We start from the raw sequence: 25,034 nt of genomic DNA, 5'->3' as shown, positions 1-25,034 counted from the left end.
TGTATAACCGGAACAACCTATCTCTTATTTTGTAACAAATAATAAATAACCTCTTTTAAGTATGAGATCTGATACATTGTATAATTTATTGGAGGAATCAGATGAAAATAAATTGAATTTATTGTTATCTCAAATTGATACTGGCGGGCTGCAAAGCTGATATGATGTATTTTATTTTGAAGAGCGGTACCGGAAATATGACTCCCCTTTTGACACATGACGGCAGGAGATACGAGGGCGCCCCATATACATTTCACACACCGGGATTGACTGTCGCGTCTGTCAAGGCAGATTCAGTGGTAAGAAAAAACGTGAAAACCTCCCACTTAAATAAAGACTTTTGCGCAAATTACAAGAACTTAATTTTGGGCGAAAAAAAAACATTTTCGCCCTGTTTCTCGTGTTGTCACTCCGTCGTTAATGACGACGGCTAAAGCTAACTAACGTTATCTCAGTGAGTTGAGTGCTAGCGGCTAACACTAAGTCACACATATATAGCGAACTCGGTATTTAAACGAGATATATATATATATATATATATATATATTGTCAATATTTTCTTTGAATTTGAATTTGGTTTGGGGGAAAAATCCCAAAGTGTTTGTTGGACTCCAGGTTCGCTTTAGGAACTACAGCAAAGAAAAACTACTGGCCTGGCGAACCCTATGCCCCATCGGCCCAGTTCTAACACCAGCTTGGACAACCGGGTGGTAGCGTTTGGACCGAACCGTGGAAGACGTTTTCTAAGCGGCGAGGGTTGGTCTCTGGGTGCCGGGTCATCCGGGGGGAGAACTCATGAATGGAAAGCGGAACAACAGGTGGGCTGTCTTGACAGACTTGTTTCACAGGGTGCTTGAAATCCTTAAAAACGCTTTATTTAAGTGTGGTGTTTTCAACGCTTGGGTATAGTACTTGTAAATGCTTGAAAATGTGACCATGTTTCTCAACAAGTCTGCTTAAAAATGACTTTGACACTGCTTTCTGGAACATTAACATTGCTTTTCCTGTCGTGATTAACAGACTGGCATTAGTTTGTATAGCATTACCTACGGGTCACACCCAAGAGGACCGGTGAATGCTACACATAACGGGACACTATTAAATGTACAGATTTACGTTTTGATTACAGACCTTTATTATGGGCCTTGCAAAAAGTTACAGTAGCGTTTCCCTGTGCTAAATTCTAACGGGAAGAAGTTCCTGCAACTGAAAATGTAAGCTAAATATTACTGTCATTTTTACCTAACTCCTATATGGGTAGAGATTTGTAAAAAAAAAAAAAATTGCAGCCAAAAATATATTTGCATTTTATTCAAGATGTAAAAAAAAAAACTATGTCTTGATAAATACACACGCAAGATTCAAAATCGCTTTTGTAAATTGTGCATGTATTTGTGGCTCTGCAAAATACATAATTCACACAGGATTTCTTCTTTTAATTGTAAAGGTATTTTTCATTAAATACTGTCTCTTTCAGTTTCAGTGCCTCTGTTCGGTATGCTCCATGTCCCTCCCATGATATAGAGGAAAACATTAAATTAATCAGCTTTGTATTGGTTTAAGGCGGTATGATAAGGAATATATTATTAAATAACAGTGACAATATTTGACTGTCAACAATCACACAACTCTAGCCAACAATCATTTGTTTGAACTGTGTGAGTAAATGAGTAAGGGAGAGTGGGAGAGCCTAAACCAGTCTTACAACGTTGTTAGTTTGTCAGAGGCAGGTGTTGAAAACCCGTCAGGTGGCCCTGAGAGCCTGACTCACATTGACAGCTGTGTGTGTCTGTGTGTTTGTGCGTGTGTGTGCCCATGCACGTGTGTTTATTTTCAGCTAGCCATATCAACCATAATTATTGCATAATGGTCAGTTAGCTACTTCCTGTATTAATTAACAACTGTAATGTCATCAAGATTTTAGTCCGTTGTGTAGCATTGCTTTTTTTTTAATGATTTTTTTGGTTGATATACAGGGTGTTCCAAAAGTCTTGTGCACATTTAAAGTTACCATATCTCCTTAAGTATGAATGGTAGTAAGATAAAACTTGTCCCATTACATTAAAGTTAATTACATTAACTTATTTGTAATGCTATTGAATTGTCTTTTCTTTTCAGACAAATTAAAAGTTGGTTTGTGTGCCTGAATTTGCAAAAACTAAATAATGGACTGTTGTTCAACATGTATTTCGGAAAATTTGCAAATGAACCACCAGAGAGGAAGTCCAGAGTGATATGGCAAGTTGAATTCACAACAGGTGGAAGCCTATGTCCAGCTAAGACATGGGTCAAGAACTTGTGGCTCGTGAGCCATACAGGGCTCTTTTCATATAGTACGTATGGCTCGGTGACAAAAAAATTCCTGTTGATCATGTCTCCAAGCTGTTCATTCTCCTCATGCTGAATTCTATGAGTATTTCCTTGCCCTCGTGTAGGTTTTAGATCAGGTATGGTGTAATGGTAGTCTGCAGAGCCTTTTGATACTTATTGTGACTAAGGGCTATACAAATAGAATTGACTTGACCAACAGTCATGCTTTTTTTAAACATGATTTATTTTATTTGTAATAGTGTTTTTACTTCTTATAATCGCCTTGTAATAAAATTCTTTGTCCTTTTATGCATGGTTTTGAAAATTAATCAAACTTTCTTCTTTTGGCATAGTTGATATGTAACCTGGCAGAAACATAGAAGTAAGACTGCAAAACCTTTTTTTCTTAGCATTCCTGTCTGTGTTGTCTTGCAGGAGCCGCTAGCGCCCAAGCCCTTTTTCCATTGCCCCAGCGACCCGGCTATGGCACCGTCGGGAAGCCCATCAAGCTTCTTGCAAACTGTTTTCAGGTTGATATCCCCAAAATCGACGTCTACCTCTATGAGGTCGATATCAAACCTGACAAATGTCCTCGAAGAGTCAACAGGTAACAACGAAGCCCCTGTTTCCAAATTGGAAATCATCCATAACTGTTCTTGTTTGATTTCTTCAGGGAAGTGGTGGACTCCATGGTTAAGCATTTCAAGGTGACGATCTTTGGTGATCATCTTCCAGTTTATGATGGAAAGAGAAGCCTCTACACAGCTAACCCACTTCCTGTTGCCACCAGTGGGGTAAGTGTAGACATCCATATTTATTCATGTTGTGGTCTTGACTGACATGTACACAACTGCTGACTTGATTGTTGTGTCTTAACTTGTTATGAGCTCTAAACGCATTCCTAAAACTAGCTAAAGCACAATAAAGTCATAAACAGGATGTCAAAAACAATGCACTATAATATAAGTAGGTTCGTAGATAATTCTTCTCATAGTACAAGTATATATGTCTACATAAGCAAGATACAAACTAAATAAGAATGATCATTTAAAAATATCCTGTTTATATTCAAATCTGTTCGATCTCAGGTTGATTTGGATGTCACCCTCCCGGGTGAAGGTGGCAAAGACCGTCCATTTAAGGTCACGGTGAGGTTTGTGTCATTAGTCAGCTGGCATCTGCTGCACGAAGTCCTAATGGGACGTGCCGTGGCTGAACCATTGGACCTTGAAAAACCCATCAGCACCAATCCGGTTCATGCTGTTGATGTCGTCCTCCGTCATCTGCCTTCCATGAAGTAAGATTTTGTACTTTGAAATAAAAATGAAAGGAACAAAGCAAATACTTTGTTTGCATTTAATATTATTTCACTTAGTGAAAATGCTTGAAATGAAAAAATAGTTTAAATATCATACATTTTTTCTCATGTAATTTTTACATTTTTAAGGAGTCAAAGGAGTTTAAGGAGTATCTTCTTTATTCCACCCCTTGAATCAGCTCTTGTTCTACATACATCCTTTAATGATCCCAACTAGCCTAAATAGGTTTTGGTTGACACACTGGCATGTTATGCTAGTTCCTATTCTATTGTATTTCTAACATGTGCCCCTTTTGTTGTCATTCAGGTACACACCTGTGGGGAGATCCTTCTTCTCTTCCCCAGAAGGGTACGACCACCCGCTTGGTGGAGGAAGAGAGGTTTGGTTTGGCTTTCATCAGTCTGTACGGCCAGCGATGTGGAAAATGATGCTCAATATCGATGGTAAGGAAGAGTGCCATTTTGAGGCTGCTGTCTTTTTTTCTCTCCCTCCCTAACCTTTGAATTAACTTATGAATATATTCTCACTGTTAATTTTAATGTGATATCAAGCACTTTTCTTTCTCTCTCTATACACAACGTGGTATGTAGAGAATGTCCTGGTTTAGTCTACAAGGGTTCATTTGTTGATATTTTAACGGCGTTCTGGAATCTACCAGGAATTCTTGTTTTGTACTTTTTTGCGGGGCCATTTTTCAATTAAAGGACTTCTTTTTACAAGAGTCAGTGAAAACTGAATATTTCAAGTTAATGAAGCATGTTTAACGCATACTACTTAATATATTTTTATTGACATTCCAAACTACTTCAATAGACCTTTGCACTGCCAGATTTGTAGTCACAAAGTTGGCTATAATTCCATATTTATTTAGCAGGACTTTGATTGGGCAAGCACATGACATTTCTGCTAACCTTTTTCAGAATCTAAAAAAGTGAAACTTTCCAATCAGTGAATTTATTTCTTTTTTTGAGGATAATCCAAACTTTGTATAGCGTAAGGACCTTTAGTTTGCTAGGCCTTACACACCTTTTCAATAGCACTGTCATCACAATGCAGTCATTGAAAACCTGAATCCTAAACAGAAATGTAGCATAGTTTATCAAAGCAGTTCCACTTACATATTCTTAAGCAGTTCGCAAGTAGACCAATCAATTAAGCAACTAAAGTACAACTCACTGTATAGTTTTTAAAGCCAAATGCTGCTTTTCTTCCTTTTAATACATGTAACTTGATTGATGCAGAAATAGATCTTACCTCCTGGAAAGTCCAGTATACCACACCAACTACTATACCCTACTATGTTGTACAATAAAACTATCTATGTCCTTGTCCTTCATTTCAGTGTCAGCCACCGCTTTTTATAAAGCTCAGCCAGTCATCCAGTTCATGTGTGAGGTCCTGGACATCCACAACATTGATGAGCAGCCTCGCCCACTGACTGATTCTCACAGGGTCAAGTTCACCAAAGAAATCAAAGGTTCTGATTGCATAACTTTAAGAGCATTTTCAATTTGATGAATTGTTTCACTCTCTTTGCAGGTCTAAAAGTAGAAGTGACTCATTGTGGAACCATGCGTAGAAAGTACAGAGTTTGCAATGTAACACGCCGGCCCGCAACCCTACAAACGTATGTTTTTGCATGTATCAATTGTTGCAAAACCAAACCCGAGATCCCTAACAAGTCAGCGTATCCTTCAAATCTTCAGTTTTCCATTGCAACTGGAGAACGGTCAGACGGTGGAACGCACAGTAGCACAGTACTTCCGAGAGAAATACAGCCTGCATCTCAAATACCCCCACCTGCCTTGCTTGCAGGTGGGGCAGGAACAGAAACATACCTACTTGCCCCTTGAGGTAACTAGCACACACTGTTAAATCATTTAAAAATATTTTGCTGAAACATTTTGGGTGGGTTTCTGCCTCAGGGTTTTCACGAGCTGTTTTTTAAGGCTGGTGACCTGCCTGATTTTTAAGGAAAAGGATGAGAAAATGCGCAGGACGTTTATTTTATTTTGTTGTGTATATTGTATAGAGCTTTTTGGGAAAAGTTCTAAAATGAATGATATGATAATGAAAATCTTACAAAATGATTAAACTAATTTTTATTCACTTTAGGTGTGCAATGTTGTTGCTGGTCAACGCTGCATTAAAAAACTGACAGACAACCAGACATCCACCATGATAAAAGCAACGGCTCGTTCCGCCCCAGACAGACAGGAGGAAATCAGCCGGCTAGTAAATATTCCCTTCAGTCTTTCCCCTGATTTTTACGTGATTTGTTGACTCAACTTTTCTCCTTTGTCAGGTGCGCAGCGCAAATTATGATGCTGACCCGTTTGTCCAAGAGTTCCAGTTCCATATACGTGATGAGATGGCACAGGTGACCGGCCGTGTCCTGCCGGCCCCCATGCTGCAATATGGCGGCAGGGTGAGCTCCGAACCCTATATGGTACTTACCACACATCATTTGCATGTGTTTCTTTTACTGCACATTGTACACTTACTGTTTGGAATACTCTTCTTAAAAATTGGCATGCTTTTTATTTTTGAATAATTAGTTTTACAAGTGATTGTGTTTTGCCCACCTTTTTATTTTAAAGATAAATTTCAATTTTTTAACTTTCACCCACTGCAAGGACAAAATCTCTCCCTATTGCTTAGCTTTTAACCTGTAATCACAGCTTGCTGCCTGAATCTTGCTCTACTGTTTGCATCTGTGTCCTTGTCAACTCCAGCAGATCAACCCTGCACTGTCGTTGCAGAACCGCACAGTGGCCACGCCCAGTCACGGAGTGTGGGACATGAGAGGGAAGCAGTTCCACACCGGAGTGGAGATTAAGATATGGGCCATTGCCTGTTTCGCCACCCAAAGGCAGTGTCGAGAGGAGATGCTAAAGTAAGTCTGGTTTGTTGCTAAAGACATCTGGAATATTATGTGGCATATAATGTTATCTACTGCTTTGCTTTTAGGGGTTTTACTGATCAATTGAGAAAAATCTCAAAGGATGCCGGCATGCCAATTCAGGGTCAGCCCTGTTTCTGTAAATATGCTCAGGGGGCTGACAGTGTGGAGCCCATGTTCAGACACTTGAAGAACACGTATCTGGGGTTACAGCTAATCATTGTCATACTCCCCGGAAAAACACCTGTCTACGGTATAAAGATGACGTTTCTATTACTAGGACTCATACAGAAGCAGTAACGGAAATAGATTTTATATGATATACAGCTGAAGTGAAGCGAGTAGGAGACACCCTCCTCGGCATGGCCACGCAGTGTGTCCAGGTGAAGAATGTAGTTAAGACCTCACCACAGACATTGTCCAACCTCTGCCTCAAGATTAACGTCAAACTCGGCGGTATCAACAACATCCTCGTTCCTCACCAGAGGTACAATTACCGTGTACGGGAACATAAAAGTCAAACTCGGAGTAATTTGATTTTAATTGGCAGTCATTGATAGTGTATATGTCAACAGGTTAATCCTTAAAATGTTTCATGTATTCCACCCAGACCATCCGTCTTCCAGCAGCCAATCATCTTCCTCGGAGCAGACGTCACTCATCCTCCCGCAGGAGATGGGAAAAAGCCATCAATTGCAGCTGTGTGGCAATAAATCAATTCAAGACTCTTTTGACACATCTTCAAATGATGAACAACTTATATATTTCCTTTGCAGGTTGTCGGCAGCATGGACGCTCACCCCAGCAGGTATTGCGCCACTGTGCGAGTCCAAAGGCCCAGACAGGAGGTCATCCAAGACTTGGCCTCCATGGTGCGAGAGCTCTTGATCCAGTTCTACAAATCGACACGCTACAAGCCGACTAGAATTATTTTTTACAGGGACGGGGTGTCTGAGGGCCAGTTCAGACAGGTAATGATCATAGTTTTTGTTTGATAACTTACATTTGAATGAGTCACACTGATACTAAATTGTTTTCCCTGCATAGGTGCTATATTATGAGTTGTTAGCTATCAGAGAGGCATGTATCACTTTGGAGAAGGAATACCAGCCAGGAATTACTTATATCGTTGTGCAAAAACGACATCACACACGCCTCTTCTGTGCCGATCGCAATGAGCGGGTTAGGTTCTTATTACTTGGGAGCTCAGAATTTAAAACCAGATGATGTAGTGGTTGATTTATGATCACCTCACAGGTTGGAAGAAGCGGAAACATTCCTGCAGGTACTACAGTTGACACGGACATCACCCACCCTCACGAGTTTGACTTTTACCTCTGCAGTCACGCCGGAATCCAGGTAAGTTTGACCCTGAGGATGCTGGCTAAAGTCCAACTTAAAGATATGAAACTATGTAGTTCTTTCTTTTATCATTAGGGAACAAGCAGGCCGTCCCACTACCACGTGCTTTGGGATGACAACTGCTTCACTGCAGACGAATTCCAGCTCCTCACCTACCAGCTGTGCCACACATATGTCCGCTGCACACGCTCCGTTTCCATCCCAGCACCTGCCTATTACGCCCACCTGGTTGCCTTCCGTGCACGGTATCACCTGGTGGACAAAGAACATGACAGGTAATGATTCCGTTCTTTGTTTTTCTGATTAAAATAATACTGATAACATTTTTCAATGTGCTTCAAAATGCTAGAATTTAAATGTTGTGTTCTCAAGGATTGTAAAGTGCTTGAATTTTGGTTGAAATCCTTGTTAATGCTTGAAATAGTTTCACAAGATTGCTTGAAAATGACGCCCACACTGCTCTCTTGTGGTGTGTTTTGCCATAAAATTTCCTACCTTGTGATTAACAACAGCCGGCATTAGTTTGTACGGCGTTGTCCAGTAAAAGCATCATTGCCCCCTATGGGTCGCGCCTAATAGGACAGGTTCATGTTGGAGCTAAAAAGGGCACTATGAAGTGTGCGTTAGTGCAAGGATTATGTATCAATTACAGACATTTATTATGGGCCGTGCAAAAAGTTACAGTAGCGTTTCCCATTGGTAGATTATATTGTAAGAGATAGATATCTTTCTTTTTTAACCAAAAACTACAGTATATGAGGAGAGATGTGTCTTAAAAAATCCGTTCACAATTTACTCAAGAGCTGATAATCATATTAAAAATGGCACATGTAATTTGCAGGTATTTTTGTGGCTTTTCAAAATACATGATCCACATTTTTTATTTTAATGATCCGGGAGAAATTAGAAGTTAGCCTTGAAAATCCTTGAGTGCTTGAATTTGGCCCTGAAAAGGGTGTCACAAACCTGAGCGCTGGAACTTAAATTCCATCTTGGTGGTGATTTTATGGCTATATTTCAAAATCCAATTTGCATGTTGTGTGACCACAATGGTGCATTTTCAATTTGTTTGCATTGGGGGGGGGTTGGGATAAAGCATTTTGCTGCAGCAAAAACTGTACATAAAGAAATGTACCCTACCAGCTACTAACCACCGTTGTTGCTGTTTATTTAATATTCTGTGATAACGACCATCAATTTTTTCCTAATTAATTGTCACTAGTGCGGAGGGCAGCCACATCTCAGGGCAGAGTAACGGCAGAGATCCTCTGGCGCTGGCCAAGGCCGTTCAGATTCACCACGACACGCTGAGGACCATGTACTTCGCCTAAAGACGCCGCCAGGATTCAAGTGGAAGCACCGCCATCTCTTCTGCTGACATGTTTCATGGTAGACGGATTCTCAGTTTTTATTAGCTCGGCTCACAGTTTAAGAAAATAGGGAAACGGAAAGTGTCCGGTAAGATCATTTATGAACCTTCTTAGGATGGATGAGTCCTGTTTTATCATGTCGATTTATTTTACATAGTTGTCGTGTGTTTTTAACGGCAAGATGCCTTAATGTGGACGTGAGTCAGTTTGGGTGACCGTCTTTGTAAGAAGACTTACAGCCATCCCATGATGCCTTACTGTGAAGTGCATGATCTTCGACTGTTATTTATCTTGTAGATCGGCTGATGTGTGATAAGTACCCGTGTTTTTTGTTTTTGTGTGAGCCGTGTGTTTTATTTCCTTTTCGACTACAATCCAGACTTATTGGCAGATTTGAGGCAAAAATGTCTGTCGGGCTTACCTCAAGGTGTCCTTCAGTGCAATAAGGATCCGATTTTTATTTCTTTTTTTCCTCTTTAGAATTTGGTTTGGGATCGTGTAGCAGAATGCAAAGGAGATCTACTGAAGTGCCTGTTCTGGTTCGAGAGTGCAATGTTTCCGTGGGAATAAGGTTTGCGATAAGCATGTCTGTATGAAACGGTGTTTTAGCCTCAGCAGAACCACCTCTGTCACCGAGGCGCGACTTTAGTTGCTGCTAGATAAAGAATGCTGTCGTATTTTTACGGATTGCATTTCTTAGGCTATGTGTCAATAACAGAGGGATTTGAAACATATATTCCCTGCACTTAGGGTAATTTGCCTGCATTTAATGCATTTTTACTCATGTAAATACATCCCCAATTAATATTATTGGAGTCCCCTATTGACATGTGACAACTCCTTGAGTTTACTTGAAAAGTAAAAAAAAATAATTTAATACGTGCTTAACTGGACGTCTGTTTTTCCTCACAAGTCCAAAGATTGAGGCATATTTATATTTCAAAATATTTATGTAAAAGAATTTAACGATTACTCGTATTCGGTCTCCGAAAAGATTCATGCAAAGTGTGATCTGTAGTGAAACGTTTCCATACACCGATTAAAGGTTCGTCCTCTGTGCCTTTTTCTGATGGTGCTGAAGAAAAAGAGAAAAGCGGAATATCAAAGAACTATCGTCACCATTATTCATGACAATACTGTAAAGGTGTTTTTTTTTCTACTTTGTGCCTCTGTCATATGCCAAGAACAAACCACAATATGCAGAATGGAACTGACAGGACCAAAGGAGGGCAAAAGCGTTCAGTGGATGGGCAATATCAATGCTGCAGCCCTTGTGGTTCAGTTGTTGGACAGAAACCTCATTTAATAAACATACTGTATCCTCATCGGTTTTACTGCCTTATTGATATGCTCATTGTTTGGATAGCAATAATGAAGCTGTAGTCGAGTGTTTGTGAATCCATCATCATAATCTGTTTATTTTTGTTTATTCCATGTGATTTTTGAGACGTTTACATTCAGAAGTCTTTCTCCCAGCAAAGATAAATACAATACCTGTTGTTTGCTGCACATCACATAGCTTTGCTAATTTTTACACTCGTCAAGACTGTTTAGTCTTAACACTCGCCTGGTCCTAATTTAAACCTTTTAGTATTCATATTTAATTTTTGTAATAATTTTGTTGTTGAGAAAACAAAAATGTGTGTTTTGGTGGCGATAACTTGCTAAATGCAATTAAAATGTGCTCCTATGAATGGCCTTCTTTTGTTTGTTTTACAAGGCATTTGCACTGCACTTGCATGCTGTAAATTAAATGACAACCGATTATGTGGATTGCTATCTATGCTTTCTGTGGTGCTAATAAAGAAAGGTAAAATAAATGGAAGTATGTTTGCATATTGTAATCTCAATACATACTGCATATTACACAAGTACAAACAATGTACTGTGCCCACATGCTTTTTTATCTACTTTCGAGGCGAAGCGGCGATTAGCCCAATAATGGAAATTGAACAAATCCAGCTGTAGTAAGACATGAAAACTGTGCATATACTGTGATAAAGCAAACACATTTGTGCGGAGCTCCAAGTGCAATCACCTAACTAAAGCCAGTAGTGTAGTGTGTTCCTTCACCTTGCTTTATAACTGCATGATGCCTCTGCGTAACAGTTGAAAGTAAACACAGCTGCTTCCGTGCTAATGAGTGGAATTTAGATTAGAAAATTACAAAATCGGTTTCCTTTTTATTTTTAATTACTTTATCTCTTACGAAAGGACCCAAGTCAATCTTGCCCGGTATGGAAGAATGTTTTAGGCGCCCTTGGGCAAATGAATTATACCTAAGGTACAAAATACACTTTTTTACAGTTTTAATGTCCAAGTAGTGTTTAAAATAGAGATATAAAAAAATAAATTGATGTTATACAGCCATTCTCAGGGAGACAGCGACACGCTTGTGAAAAACCAAGGTAGTCAAGTCATGTTTATTTGTGACGCCCTTAATCATAAGGAGTCTCAAAGGGCTGCACAGACCACAGATTATTGCAAACCACAGACTATCATTGCACCATCCCCTGATCTAATACCTACCTGAGGGCAAGGAAAAACTCAAAAACCTCAACATGAGGAAAATGAAGAAACCTTGAGAAGGGCCCGCACATGAGGTAATCCCCCTTCCAGGATGACCAGGCTGCAATGGATGTTGCAATAACAAATAATACACAGATATTGTTAACATAAAATATAGGTTTTTCATATGCCTTAGATTAGAAGTGTGTCTTAAGCTTAGATTTAAACAATTCCACTGAGGTTGCAAATTGAATCTCCGAGGTAAGAGCATTCCACAGCACCGGGGCCCGAATGGATAACGCTCTCGAACTTGTGGTTCTCTTCTTGGTTCTTGGGATCACTAGTAGTATTGTTTTAGTGTTTTTCATGCTAATACTAAGATCAAATTTTAGTATACAGGACTGTAAATAATTTTGAGTATAATTTAAATGAAAAATTACATAAAGCATGAGTTTTCTTAATCTCCACTCCGGTGTGGAACTGCTTCCCTCTCATGTTCCACACTCCGTGACTGGGCGTGGCCACTGTGCGGTTCTGCAACGACAGTGCAGGGTTGATCTGCTGGAGTTTACAAGGACACAAATGCAAACAGTAGAGCAAGATTCAGGCAGCAAGCTGTGATTATTTCTGCAAAATGTTGTCGAGCAGCAAGTTTTTTTCTGTCTCCGAGGGCAGCCATATTGCCACTTGCACAATTAAAAATAACACCACTGTTTGCTATGCAAGGCATACGCACCTTCAGTTTAACACTTGGGGTGACTTCTTTATTGCTTGATTGTATTCTATCTTTTTATCATGCCTATTCCCTTATGTTCAGGGTTTGTACAAGCGCTTAAACAGGGTCCTTGAAAAGTCTTAAAAGGCAGTGAATTCATTATTCTAAAAATAAGGCCTTAATTGGCATTACAATGTCTTAAATCCAATTTTCGAAAGTCTTAAGAATGTGAGCACATGAATACGATTTATTTTTGTTTGAACTAAAATGATTAAAGACCATCATTATCATTTGTCTTTAATAATTCACCTATTTACTTTTGTGGAAACATCACATGACCGCAGTAACGGATTAAAAGTCCTGAATTTAATTTGCCTTAATTTGTAGGAAACCAGTTGGAATCTTTGAAAATGCATGGGTTTTAATTGTGTTTCAAGGATTGAAACATGCTTGAATTTAGGGTGAAGGGCTTGTAAATGCTTGACATTGTTGCCATGTTTCCTCACAAGTTTGCTTCAAACTCATGCCTACACTGCTCTCTGTTGGTTTCACCATGCCACTGCATTTCTTCCCTCGTGATTAACGGCAGATGCTATTAGTTTGTCCTACGTAGTGTCATTGGCCCCCATGGCTCGAGCCCAAAAGGACAAGCGCAGCTACACTTAAACATGGCATTATGAATTGTGTATTGGTGCAAAGATTGCACATCGAATATGGACAATTATTATGGGCTATGCAAAAAAATTAAGGCAGTGTTTCTCAGTAGTAAATAGTTTTCGGCAGAACTTCCTGCAACTGACAACGTAAACTTCAAATGGCTGTCATGGTTACTCAACATCCATAGCCTAGATGGTAAGGCGCCCGCTTTGAGACTGGGAGGTCGGTGGTTCGCGCCCCGGCCGAGTCATTCCTAAGACTTAAAAAGTGGTCGGCGGCGCCCTCTGTTGGCTGCGGCTGCATCCGCTCGCTACAACGGGTCAGGTGCAATCGACATTTCGTTCTGTGTACATTGTTACACAGAATGACAATACAAGGAAATTATTATTATTATTATTATATGCAGAGGGATTTGTAACAAAAAATACTTAAACACGTATAGTTAAGATCCACAAATATATTTGCGATTTGCCCAAGATTTAAAAATTATGTCTTGATAAATGCACACAGAAGATTCAAAGTCGCATATGTAAATCACAGATATATTTTTTGATTCACACTGGATTTATTCTGTTAATGGTACTGGAGAAATTAGAAAATCACCTTTCGAAAGTCCTTAAAGAGTGGTCAAAGTTGGCCATGAAAAATGTGTTGCCTGTATATTTGTAAAACATACTTTTTTATTTCATAGTTTTAGCAATGTTTTAGTTCTTGCGTAATTTGATGAACCAGGCGAGCAGTTTACATAACTTAAGACAAAGTGATGTATCGTCCTCAGGTCAACCGCACCTCAGGATGTGCAGCTTTGCAGCAAAATTTTTAAAGCAGCTTTTGAGCATGCTCCTCACTGCAGCCGAGGAAAAGTAAAAGATGAATGGATCCAGGCAGGCGTTAAGGGTGCTGGAGAGCAATGCCACGTTCCGCCAGTCCTCGCTCTCCTGACGGGCAAAGCCCACCACGTGGGAAGCGTTGTAAGGCCCAAAACAGACGGCGAACACCACCAAGGTTCCAAGGGCCAGCCCGATGGCCCTCAGTCTCCGCCGCCTGCTGATATTTGGGAGGCGCAACAGAATGAAGATGAAGTTCACATAGCAGAAGCAGCAAATAACGAAGGGGACACAGAAGAGGACCAAGAAGAGCTCCAGGCGGACTGGCAGCAGGATTCTGAGCTCAGCCCCAGAAAAATTCAAGTAGCAGGTAGACGGTGGCTTGGCCATGTTGTTTTCCCATTGAGCGTATGGCACAATGTAAACAATGCTAAGGTTCAAGGAGGTCACCACCCAGAAGAGTACGCAGGCAGCCACAGCGTAGCGGGGCCTACGGCAAAGGGCGTACCTGAGAGGGTACGCTACCCCCAAGTAGCGCTCCACACCCACCGCAGTGAGAAGCAGGGTGCTGTTGTAGATGGTGACGTAGAAGACGAAGCCGGTGAAAGGGCACAGCAGGAAGGGCAGCTCCCAGGTCATATTGTCCGAGGCCTCCTTCATCTTGAAGGGCAGGAAAGCCAAGAAGATGAGGTCGGAGATGGTCAGATTAAGGAGGAGCACGTCGATCGGCGCTGCCCGAGTGCGCACCTTGCGGCAAAAGGTGCAAAATGCCAGGATGTTGGCGGGGACCCCCATTAGGAAGGTGAAGATGTAGACAGATAGCAGAAGGTTCAGCATCCCACTCTTTGATACAACCTGGCGAACACAACACGGTTATTATTGACATAAATCCAGTGCAGTGCATTTTAGTTCCTCATCTTGAAAAAAAACCCTACAGCAGCAATCATATACGAGGTAAGATTAGGCCACCTGACCCACGTGTTAAAAAGCCTGAACCAGCCCGACAAATAATTTTGATTTAAGGGACGGAGCCTGAAGCCAACTTGAAATTTCACATTTTATTTGTAAGGACTTGGGAGGAGGAGTTTGGGCTCTCTTTCAAGTCTGTGGATGCTGCTGCCTTGCGCGTGAGGGTGGCGAAATCTATTGCACAGATTCTCCACAATAAAAAAAACAGCAAAGAACAATGATGGGTGGATTAAAAAAGAAAAGTCAGCAAGAGAGAAGCGTGGCCCAAACCCAAACGTAAAGATTGACATTTTATGCCAAATTTCGGGCCAGACTCTGGCTTGAGATCTTACCTCTATCGCCTATCTATTGACATACATTAAATTACATTAATATATAAAAAAATGAAAATAACATCTCAATTGGCTTCATCCGATTTTTCTAGTAAAATTGGTCATTCTTTGAAGAAGATTGAGAATATACTAGTCAAGTTATTTCCCGTGCCCAGTTTGGTTTCATGTTTCAGTAATTAGAAAAAAATGGCTTTTTAAAATTTCAAAAATGCTCTAAATTCTTAAATATACATTGACAAATTGACCAAAAAGTCTTTATTAGCTTCTTTTCACACAAAAATGGATGCCAAGTTCTTATTTTGACATTTTTGAGAATGTATTCATGAACAATATTTACTATTAATAATGAATATAACAAGATGTATCTGTCAAATCAAAATTGTAACAAAATACAGTATAAAAGGAAAGAACCTCGCCTACCTGACCACTGTCAGACATGATGCTTCAGTCTCTCCATCATCAGTGTAACTGTCAACTATCAACAGGCGATAACTTTCGCACATATAATAAGTACCTGTACATGGTGTTCTCTTCCCTATCTCACCCTCACTTGCGGAAATTTAATAAGCTATTTGGCTCAATATTTGTCCCCCGTGCTCTCCAAACATCCTCTCCCTGCAACGGTCCGTGAGCTAGTTGCAAGGAAATTTGCTGTTATCTCTCAAAGTGTCAACGTTCAAAACGAAAGAACAAATCTGATGAATAGATAGTTGAGCTTTTATTATTGTTTTTGTGTTCCCCTAGGGCCGAGTACAAAACAATCAATGTTCAAAGTCGGGACTTACTTTTTTATATGCATACCTGATTTATTAGGCCTGAACTGTTGGTTAGTCTAACAGCAAATATGTCCAAGCCATTCTTAACCCCCTTAACCCCGCAGTTTTTCTTTCATATATTCTGTGTCCCTAGGAATCTAAATAAAGGATCTTAGTCATTCTAACTATAAAACACATACAACTTTAAATTGTGTCCCCTTTCAGAATGGAATGTTCTTGTATTGTTTATTGAATCCTCGCTCAAAAAAAAAAGAACAATAACAAGTACATTTTGGTGTGTGGGACTTGGCCACCTAGGAGCATCACGGCGGATGGGTTGGTTAGCGCACAGCCCCACGGTGCAAAGGTTCAATTCCAGCTACCGCAGTCTCCCCGTGTGGAGTTTGCATGTTCTCCCCGTGCCTGCGTGGTTTTACTCGGGGTTTCCTCCCACATTCCCCAAAAAATGCGTGTCGGGTTAATTGGCCGGTCCAAATTGTCCCTAGGTGTGAATGAGTAAGCGAGTTGTCTGTCCCTGTGTGTCCTGCGACTGGCTGGCAACCAGTTCAGGGTGTTCCCTGCCCACTGGCTGGGATGGGCTCCAGCACCCCTGTGACCCTACTGAGGATAAGCGTTGCAGATAATGGATAGATGGACTTGGCCACCTAGAGGTCGCATAATACATGTACAGACAAATATGAGTCCTAATACTGAATTAGTATGCTTAGTGTGTCTTTTTGTAAGCGATAGTCACCTCATTCCTGACTCAGATTTGGCCTGTTCACAACAGCTTGGCTCCCCTCGGTTATTGTAGCCGGTGACTTGAAATTACCCACAGTGTTAGGACTGGTGCAATAACGTCGAAACCCCTCACTGCGACTGAATCTGCTTTGCCCGCAAATCCTTCCTATCAAGCCCCTCGAGGTAGTTGGCGAGAGCATCAACATAACGACGGGCTCCAGGAAAACGTTGCAGGAGCTGGTCAGCATGGCATACGTCCTCCATTCAACGTTCTCGCCTGACACGAAGCCCACCACATGCGAGGCGTTATAGGGAGCATAGCATACCACGAAAACAGCAAGCGTGGAAAGGGCCACTGCCAGGACTCTTCTTTTACCCGCTGGCCTTAAATTGGAGCGCCATACAAGGGTGACGCAGCGCAGCGTGCAGAAGGACGACACCAAAAGCGGCAATAGGAAAAGGTTGACAGCCATTTCCAGGCGAAGGGGAAGAAGCACGGCTAATTGGGAAGCGTTGAAGTGGTCATAGCACGCCATAGCGTCATCCTTGACCGAAACAAAATTGGCACCACCTTCCGCTACCAGGCCCACGCCGAGGTGAATCAGCACCACGGCCCACAGAGCCACACTGAGAAAGCACGAGATCCGAGCCCTGCGGTAGCGCTTGTAGATGAGAGGGAAGGCGATGCTGAGGTAGCGGCCCATCGTCACCGCTGTGATAAACAGGCAGCTCCCGTAGAGCGATGAGAAGAGGAAGAAATTATAAACGGGACACAGCTGAGCCGGGAGGCGCCAGTCTTGAAGCAAGGTCTCCAAAGCCTTGACGGGCAACCAGGCCACCAGAACCAGGTTGGCCATGCACAGGTTGAGGGCGTAGACCACGTTGGGTGTAGCTCCGTGCTTGCGGGCTTTGCGGATGTAAACTATCAGAACCGTCAGGTTGGAGGGAAGGCCGAGCAAGAATGTAAAGGAGTAGACAAAGAGAGCAACACAGTCCTTTACGGCCACGTGCATCACGGTGACACTTGGGGTGACAATACCGACACGGCCAAAAAATCCCGCAAAAACATAGTATTTGCTAGCTAGAGCTAAAAGCTACAGAGGTTCGTCGTCGGGAAAATGAGTCTCCATTCGGAGAACGTCATCCAGCGACTGTCCGGGCTGAGGCAGTAGGTCGATGTCGGACCCCACGGCTCGGGTGCGAGATACCTTTTGGAAGATGCACGCACTCATCCAGGAGTAACGGATGTTTAGCTGTCTTAATTACCCTTTCAGTGCAGGGAATAGCATCTGGACCTAGAAGTGAAATGATTCAGAATAATTGAGGGTTGTATATGGTCATCTGCAATGACAAGGCAGTGGAAATGGTTTGAAGGGCCGTGCAGTAAACTCATAAAAGTCGACACGAGTGATTAGTCATTGTAAAGACCCAGCAAGTATATTTTTTCAAAATACACGATTAAAGACATCCACTAAAAACAAGCAAAGACTAAGTAAGACTGAGTTTGTGGTTATGAGTAACAATTTGGTAGGGGAATGATTCAAAAAGAGACCACATCTAAATGTTGGAACATGATAGTCTGCTAGTCTCAGGGTCGATTTTAGTGATTCCTGCACAGGTGGAAAATTTTTCACTTCCAATATGGTCTCATCACATGCTTTATTTTGGAAGGTACTAGTTCAGGGGTGGCGAACAAGTTTGACACAAAGAGCCGGATTTTTTAACTGTGAGAGTCAAAGAGCCTCACAACGCACTGACCTGCCATGACGGACAGACACACACAAACACACACAATTAAAAACATATTATTTCCCATAACACACTCCTCTCCTTACAATACAACAAGTATTGTTCTTGTGTTGATTTCAAGGAAAGTGTCCACCCTCAATACACACAAAAAAAACTAAACATGAAACAAGGCAAAGAGCCGCAATATATAGAAAATATGATGAGGCACAGAGCCGCATTCTTATTGGCCAAGAGCCGCATGCGGCTCTACAGCCACGTGTTCGCCACCCCTGTACTGTAGTTTGTCAAATTTAAAAAACGTTTCATTTTAGTTGACACCAGCAATTTTTTAGCCAAAACTACACCTGAATAGAGTCTGAACACCATATAAGAACAGGGCTGTAAATATATTTGAATAAGTCATGATGTTAAGAACAGATGAATTTAAGCTAAATCAAGAAATCAATGTGAGGAATTGTAGGAAGTGAAGGTTGTTAATTTGAATCGCTCGAGTTACAAGATTTTGCTCTCAGAGCAGAATGCTGAATGGGGTGCTTTACAAGATTGGTTTTCACAATTAATTAATTTGGGTTGGAAAAAATCTATGAATGTTGAAATTCTGATCAAACTAATTTCCATCATACTTTAGCAGAGCTTTTCGAATGAACCTTTTTAAATGTCTAATGGTTTAGACTTTTGTTTGGACATCCATTAAAATAACAATATCCCAGAAGTTTAAAAATTTCAATATATTGTCATATGGCTAAAATGTATGAGTGAATGGGAGGCGGAAACCAAGCCAGGCTTTAGTAATGACTTGTTTGTAGCACGTAGGAGCATCTCAAAGTTTTATGGTCGAGAGTAGATGGGTGTTTGTGAGGACAAGTGTGACACAGGCGTGGGTGTCTTGAACAAAATGCTTGTGCGGGAATAAATGGAGCAGAAATTGTGCTGATATGTTGTGGAGGCATTTTATTGGAGCGAAACGGCAGATAACAAGGATTGTTTTTCCCGAGAAAATCCGTGCAGGTGTTCGAAAAAATGCAATATTTACACCAGTATAAAAACATATGAGTTAAATCTTATCATGGCTACCCTGTTTTGTTTTTATTTGCACATTCTTATATACCTGCATATTATTGCCACATTTTTATCTTTGTGTTGCAAACATCAGATGGTAAATTATTACGACACAGCCAAACAAAGCCACTAAAGATAATAGCCAATCACAACGTGATCTATGTAAGCATACACTCAGAAGCCAGAAAAATGTTGATAAAGTGTTGAGAAAAAAGTTAGAGAATTTCTATAAAAGTTCAGATAAATACTTGTTATATCAGATTGCCATACTTCAGGTAGTTTAAAGTTCAGTGAGAATATCTTACGAGACGTCAACAGCAGTTTTTGTATTAATACATTAAGTATACTTGTGTCATTTGACAAACAAAAAATGTCATATCAAGCATCAAGATTGTTGGCGCTCCTCCCACTAGAGCTGGTGAGTAGGAGCAGTGGAACCGGCGTTTCATCGCTGTACAGTATTGGGATGAGGCGGTTGCGGATGGTGATGCAACGCTGCTCCAGTGCCAAAGCCCCACGTTTCCTCGCATGATCTTGCATCAGTTTGTTGTGATGATGCTTTAGTCTCTGTAACGAGTGCCTAAAAAAGAAACGTTTGCCTAGTTAAGATAGCGTTTTGTCTGTTTGAATTATTTTTATCAAACAAACGTACAAATCAGGTCTGGGGTACCCGAGGATCAATCCTGGAACTATTACTTTTAGTTTACATCACAAACCAAATGGGACTGTCTACATGCCAGGAATAGTCCCAACAAAGAGCAGGATTTGGATTTTTGGACCAATCAGAATAATCTATGTTCATTATTAGTAAGAAAAAAGAGAAAATAGCCAAAGAAGAAATTGAGCTTGTATATGAGTTGTCGGCGTGTATGAGCAAAACTTCCGGTTAATTGTATTGTTAGCTCGCTGAAAAAGAGCATCTCTGTTGATGTTACAAAACCCAGATATCAGCAATAATCTAATATGATTGAATATCATATCCCCAGTGCTGTGGACTGCTCTACCCCCTGAGATTCGATCTGCAACGTCAGTGGAGATGTTTAAATCCAAGCTTAAAACACACTTCTATTCTATAGCATATGAATAACCTATATTTCATGTTGACAATATCTGTGTATTATTTGTTATTGCTACATCCATTGCAGCCTGGTCATCCTGGAAGGGGGATTACCCCATGTGCGGTCCCTTCTCAACGTTACTTCATTTTCCTCATCTTGAGGTTTTTGAGTTTTTCCTCGCCCTTATGTAGGTTTTAGAACAGGGTATGGTGTAATAATAGTCTGTGGTTTGCAATAATATGTGGTCTGTGCAGCCCTTTGATACTCCTTGTGATTAAGGGCGTCACAAATAAACATGACTTGACTTGATGTTAATTAGACTATTAACTGCATGTAAACATAATTAATATCTTTAAATAATCTTCCTTTATTGATTGCTGATACCAGTATCTAAGCAATGAAACAAGAGAGGAATCTTGACCAAACTTTGTGCCTTTATCGTGGGGTGCTTTTGAGTTGCTAAGCAAAGCTTAAACAAAGGATCGAGCTTAATCTCCATGTTATTGACTTACTGAGCTTCAGCCAGCTTCTCCTTCAAAATGGCAATTGTGGCCTGCAGCTGATTGACTTCATCAACTAGGCAACGTTGCGCCTGAAATCAGGAAAAAAAAGGCACAGTAAGACAAACAAACTGTGGTTTAACATGTCCTTCATGTCCACCTCATCTCTGCATAGGTCCATGCCAGGGCGGCAGGTTCGGTTCTCCAGCCTGGTGTGCGCCAGCTTCAGCGGGTTCATTTTGGCCTTCAGATCAGCATCCAATTTGAATATGTCGCTTTCCATGTCTGCTATCTCATCTTCGGTCTATAGAGAATAGTGGGGTGAAACTTTGAAAAATGATCCGCCGTTAGACGATGTTACAAAAACGCCATAAACTCACGTTTTTCAACTGCCACTCTAGCTCACGGCAAGCCTGTTGCTCGTCGTGGTTCCGCTTACGGAGGGCAAACTCTGTAGCTCGCTGCTGGTTCTTCAAGTCATTATGTAGCTGGAGGAATTGAGAACAGAAAAGCTGACACGGTATCTACATTTAGCTGAGATTTGGAGTATTGTTACATACGGTGACTCTGGTGAGACTCATGTCTTCCCTCATCTGCTCCGACATTTCCATGGCTTCGTGGGCACGAGCCAGATTCAACTTGGTGAATTGGATCCACTCGTGTGGTGTGCATGAGCTGAAGAAAAAAAAACAATTTCAATCATTCGAAGATTGAAAGGATGGGGAGCGAGATTTTTACCCGGCAGGTATTCGAGTCGGGTCCGGTTTTAAGGAGATCTGAGGTGACTTTGTTGTGAGTTCTAAGCAGGTATTATCAATATCCAAAGTTTCCACTTTGTTCTGAAGGTCAGCGGTAAGCTGTTGTCTGATTTTCTGCAAAATTCTGAAAACAGAATGTCGGGGAAATCGTTTAACGCTCTTCATTTGACCAAAATTCATGATCAGTGTGTTGTGTACTTACACAAGCTGCTCGAAAGCCTGGTCTATGCGGTGTTGCAGGGTTTTCTGTGCATTTTCAATGACGTGCACCTCTATTTTTAACTCCTTTTCAACCGGGTCGTTGACCAGCTCAAATCCAAGCCGACCCTCCCTCAAGGTGAGGCTCTCCATGCTCACTTCGTGGGGAATGACCGTGGCAGCCAAGGTCTCCTCCGTCCGAGTTTTCGACTTTGGCAACATACGATGGAGTGGACGTTACCATTGTGTAACTTTGAAGAAATTATGATATAAATGTAACCTTTCTGTAAAGGCTAAAGGGTATTGACAAGTTTGTGTTGTTGAATTTTGGCTCCTTCATTAAGTACTAGCATTAAACCCCAGGGAATTCCAGAAATATGGTTAAGATCAATTGAATCGAAGTACTGTAAAAACAATTTCAATTTAAATGTCACGAGCAGGTCATCTGATTACCAGTGTCAGTGCTTCTATCTCGTCATCGACTTTCTTGGCGCAGGCAACAAGCATATCCTTACATCTTGACACCTCCCAAACTCGATCCCTCAACATGCGTGAGGTATCGCTTTCATCCCAGTTCGTCTGTGGAGTAATGGAACAAGACGACAATTGTGGATTTATTTATTTTTTACTGAAGGAAAAAACCTTGAGACTTTGATGGTCAATGTGAATCAGGGCCCACCTTACAAGTCGTGTCATTTCGGAGCGATCTGCTCTCTTGGCGGATTATGTGGGAAAGATGTCTTTCGAGTTCGGCAGTGGCAGATAGCCGCTCGTTGTTGTTGCACCATTCTGGCACACCAAAGTGCACCATTGGCTTCTCTGGATGTTTGGTCATTATACTGAGGAAATGATAAGCACATATTGTAAATACAATGGTAACTCTACTTACGGATGTCGACTTACGAAAGTTTCAGGTTACAAAGTCCCTGGACAGGAAAATATTACATCTAGTTATGAAGATTGCCTCTAGTTAAATAGTCAAAAATAGAGTATGCGTTATTCGCTGCTCTCAGTTTTCCAAACTGAAACAAACTTTGTATTGCTTCAAATCTGCCTGGCAACTCAGTGGGCGTGCGTGCTCCCAGCATGCTCTTTGTGTCACTGTCACATTTCAGAGACGAGGAGGAGGAGGCTTTCCGGCAAGATAGCGGGGAGGAGGATGCAGCCATCATTCAATCAGCTCAAATTAAAGACATTTTAGCAAAATTCCAAGAAGTTTCTGATTTTGTGGAAAAGAGGCACTCGGAAAAAGTTTTTATAAGTCGAGTTATTTCTAAGTTCGGCGGCAAAAGCAGACGTCATTGGATCAGTCTTTCAAAGAATGCGGGGCAAAAAGGTAAATGGATATTTGTATTATTTCCTATATTCTTCGGGGGGGGGGGGGGGGGGGGTTTACATTCTGTGCTTTTCCATTTTGTTTATTGTATGGTTATGTAACTTTAACGTGTATTTGTTTCATGTTCTGCTGCTCTTTTATGATTAATTGAAAAAAAATGTCACACTGTCTTTTTGCGGGGCTTGGAACGGATTAGTGCATTTACATACAAAATGCGTTTCTACTCACAAAATTTTCAGGTTAGGAAGCTACTCCCAGAACGAATTAAAATCGTAAGTAGAGGTACCACTGTTTCACATAAAATTGGAGCACTATGTTGTCATGACAGAAATAAAATACAAACGGCGATGATCTAATTACTGGTTAGAAATGGAGCTTTATTTACTTACCAAAGTTAGGTTATATTATGCTTGACTACATATACCATAACTTAATAATTAAGTGCTGATTAATTATTTAATTGACTTCAGTGGCTACATTTTCTTCATGCAACCACACAAGGGCTCCAATTACTGCTTTTAAAATTACGTTATTACAGATCCCTGTTGCCATTATTTGGAATAGGTGTGTGGACAGCTAAACAGGAGAATATTTCACACTAAAGTGGTGAATAAATTTAGACCATAATTTTTGTGGCAGTTTTTAACACGGTTTTTTTTAATTAAATACGTAATTTGATAAAAATTACTTGTAGACAGCCAATATGCATTTATTATATTTGGGTACAAAACGTAAAATGAATACACGGAATATGAAAATAGTTTTCCCCGCAAACTTTTTCCATTTTTAAACGGTAAATGAAATTGAAATATCCATAAATGCCTCTAAAGAGCTTCGCCTTCGAATAGTTTTGCACAACCTTAACTTCAGCTGACCTGTTACACTTTCCATAGGTAAACTTCATCTTACATCACAATACTAAGAAAACAAAAGACCGGATTTCCCCAGCTTGTTAGTTTAATGACGTCAAATGGTTTATGGGCAGCGATTTTTTTCTTATGAATGCAATGCAAATAAAATACTTTCCACCGTTGCCTCGCAGTGGTAAATACGCTCATGTCGATTATGTGTGATGAATCTGTTTTTAATACAAAACTTTAAATGGCCTTTTAGCCCATAAATTCGTGTATTAAAACACAACTTTTACGGTAAAAATTAAGTTGTTCGAAAATGTTATACATATATTCACAACACAATGTCTGTGATACTTAACATTTAGTCAGGTTTGCATCTTACTGCAGCTATGTAGCCTTGTATCGTACATGGTAGCGATTATCAGCAACATTGATCATTTCTCGCAATCACATCCCCATTTGCATATTCAAAGTGAATGTAACCAAATTCGTCTTCGATTAAAAAAACTTACCATCGTTCCATTTTGGTGAGCTGGTTAGCGAGTACGAGTTGTTGGACGGTTTCCACAGCTACCGCTTGGCGCTAGGCAACAAGACGATACAACGCTGACGTCACGCTTATTTTGTTTGTACGGCACGTAACCGAACTTTACTTACGGGCAATTATGATGCCACTGATACAAACGCAAAACAGTGTGGAATTAAACCCCAGGTTGTCTTTGTAGTACACTACTGTCTTCAGACCTAAAAGCATC

The 25,034-nt window shown here is 40.8% G+C and overlaps 4 protein-coding genes across 9 annotated transcripts; 1 reads left to right on the top strand and 3 right to left on the bottom strand.

Annotated features, from left to right (window-relative positions):
• The first annotated feature begins 190 nt into the window (after positions 1 to 190).
• On the top strand, positions 191 to 11,083 carry ago3b (argonaute RISC catalytic component 3b). 5 transcript variants are annotated; one of them, XM_088329081.1, is made up of 20 exons: positions 191 to 299; positions 616 to 818; positions 2,746 to 2,917; positions 2,984 to 3,104; positions 3,399 to 3,607; positions 3,936 to 4,072; positions 4,972 to 5,106; positions 5,169 to 5,256; positions 5,336 to 5,483; positions 5,745 to 5,864; positions 5,935 to 6,057; positions 6,392 to 6,525; positions 6,600 to 6,784; positions 6,859 to 7,018; positions 7,142 to 7,232; positions 7,308 to 7,502; positions 7,579 to 7,713; positions 7,789 to 7,890; positions 7,969 to 8,168; positions 9,116 to 11,083. In XM_088329081.1, exons 2-20 carry the CDS (start codon positions 800 to 802, stop codon positions 9,222 to 9,224), a joined length of 2,583 nt encoding a protein of 860 aa, XP_088185207.1. In that variant the 5' UTR covers positions 191 to 299; positions 616 to 799; the 3' UTR covers positions 9,225 to 11,083. The 5 variants fall into 5 exon arrangements, with proteins under 5 accessions (XP_088185207.1, XP_088185204.1, XP_088185203.1 ...); XM_088329078.1 differs by having other exon boundaries at positions 6,368 to 6,525; XM_088329077.1 differs by having other exon boundaries at positions 6,365 to 6,525.
• Positions 11,084 to 13,922: 2,839 nt separating this feature from the next.
• LOC148371155 (free fatty acid receptor 2-like) lies at positions 13,923 to 15,725 on the bottom strand. The gene is made up of 2 exons (XM_088327815.1): positions 15,692 to 15,725; positions 13,923 to 14,825 (listed from the first exon to the last, which is right to left on the bottom strand). Exons 1-2 carry the CDS (start codon positions 15,707 to 15,709, stop codon positions 13,923 to 13,925), a joined length of 921 nt encoding a protein of 306 aa, XP_088183941.1. The 5' UTR covers positions 15,710 to 15,725.
• Positions 15,726 to 16,781: 1,056 nt separating this feature from the next.
• LOC148371154 (free fatty acid receptor 3) lies at positions 16,782 to 17,780 on the bottom strand. Its single transcript, XM_088327814.1, has one exon. It carries the CDS (start codon positions 17,778 to 17,780, stop codon positions 16,782 to 16,784), a length of 999 nt encoding a protein of 332 aa, XP_088183940.1.
• A 1,672-nt stretch (positions 17,781 to 19,452) lies between these two features.
• tekt2 (tektin 2) lies at positions 19,453 to 24,955 on the bottom strand. Of its 2 annotated transcripts, none has more exons than XM_088329067.1 (10): positions 24,792 to 24,955; positions 22,769 to 22,928; positions 22,543 to 22,668; positions 22,094 to 22,299; positions 21,872 to 22,015; positions 21,694 to 21,808; positions 21,514 to 21,621; positions 21,294 to 21,437; positions 21,146 to 21,225; positions 19,453 to 20,155 (listed from the first exon to the last, which is right to left on the bottom strand). In XM_088329067.1, the coding sequence occupies exons 1-10, from the start codon at positions 24,800 to 24,802 to the stop codon at positions 19,954 to 19,956; spliced, it is 1,296 nt and encodes a 431-aa protein (XP_088185193.1). In that variant the 5' UTR covers positions 24,803 to 24,955; the 3' UTR covers positions 19,453 to 19,953. The 2 variants fall into 2 exon arrangements, with proteins under 2 accessions (XP_088185193.1, XP_088185194.1); XM_088329068.1 differs by lacking the exon at positions 24,792 to 24,955 and adding an exon at positions 24,662 to 24,784.
• Between the last annotated feature and the right edge of the window lie 79 nt (positions 24,956 to 25,034).

Source organism: Urocampus carinirostris, chromosome 2, assembly GCF_059441175.1.
Source record: "Urocampus carinirostris isolate Australia breed hairy pipefish chromosome 2, RoL_Ucar_1.0, whole genome shotgun sequence".
Lineage (NCBI taxonomy): Eukaryota > Metazoa > Chordata > Actinopteri > Syngnathiformes > Syngnathidae > Urocampus > Urocampus carinirostris.
This window is presented reverse-complemented; position numbering and strand designations above follow the sequence as displayed.

Bases quoted from the DNA above. Each gene is read 5' to 3' on its own strand.
- ago3b (XM_088329076.1), top strand. The intron at 3,608-3,935 runs GTAAGATTTTGT...GTTGTCATTCAG, and splicing joins CGTCATCTGCCTTCCATGAA to GTACACACCTGTGGGGAGAT. The intron at 4,073-4,971 runs GTAAGGAAGAGT...CCTTCATTTCAG, and splicing joins AATGATGCTCAATATCGATG to TGTCAGCCACCGCTTTTTAT.
- LOC148371154 (XM_088327814.1), bottom strand. From the start codon at position 17,780: ATGCACGTGGCCGTAAAGGACTGTGTTGCTCTCTTTGTCTACTCCTTT.
- tekt2 (XM_088329067.1), bottom strand. The intron at 22,669-22,768 runs GTGGGCCCTGAT...ATTACTCCACAG, and splicing joins GAAATGACACGACTTGTAAG to ACGAACTGGGATGAAAGCGA. The intron at 21,622-21,693 runs GTATGTAACAAT...CAATTCCTCCAG, and splicing joins TGAGTCTCACCAGAGTCACC to CTACATAATGACTTGAAGAA.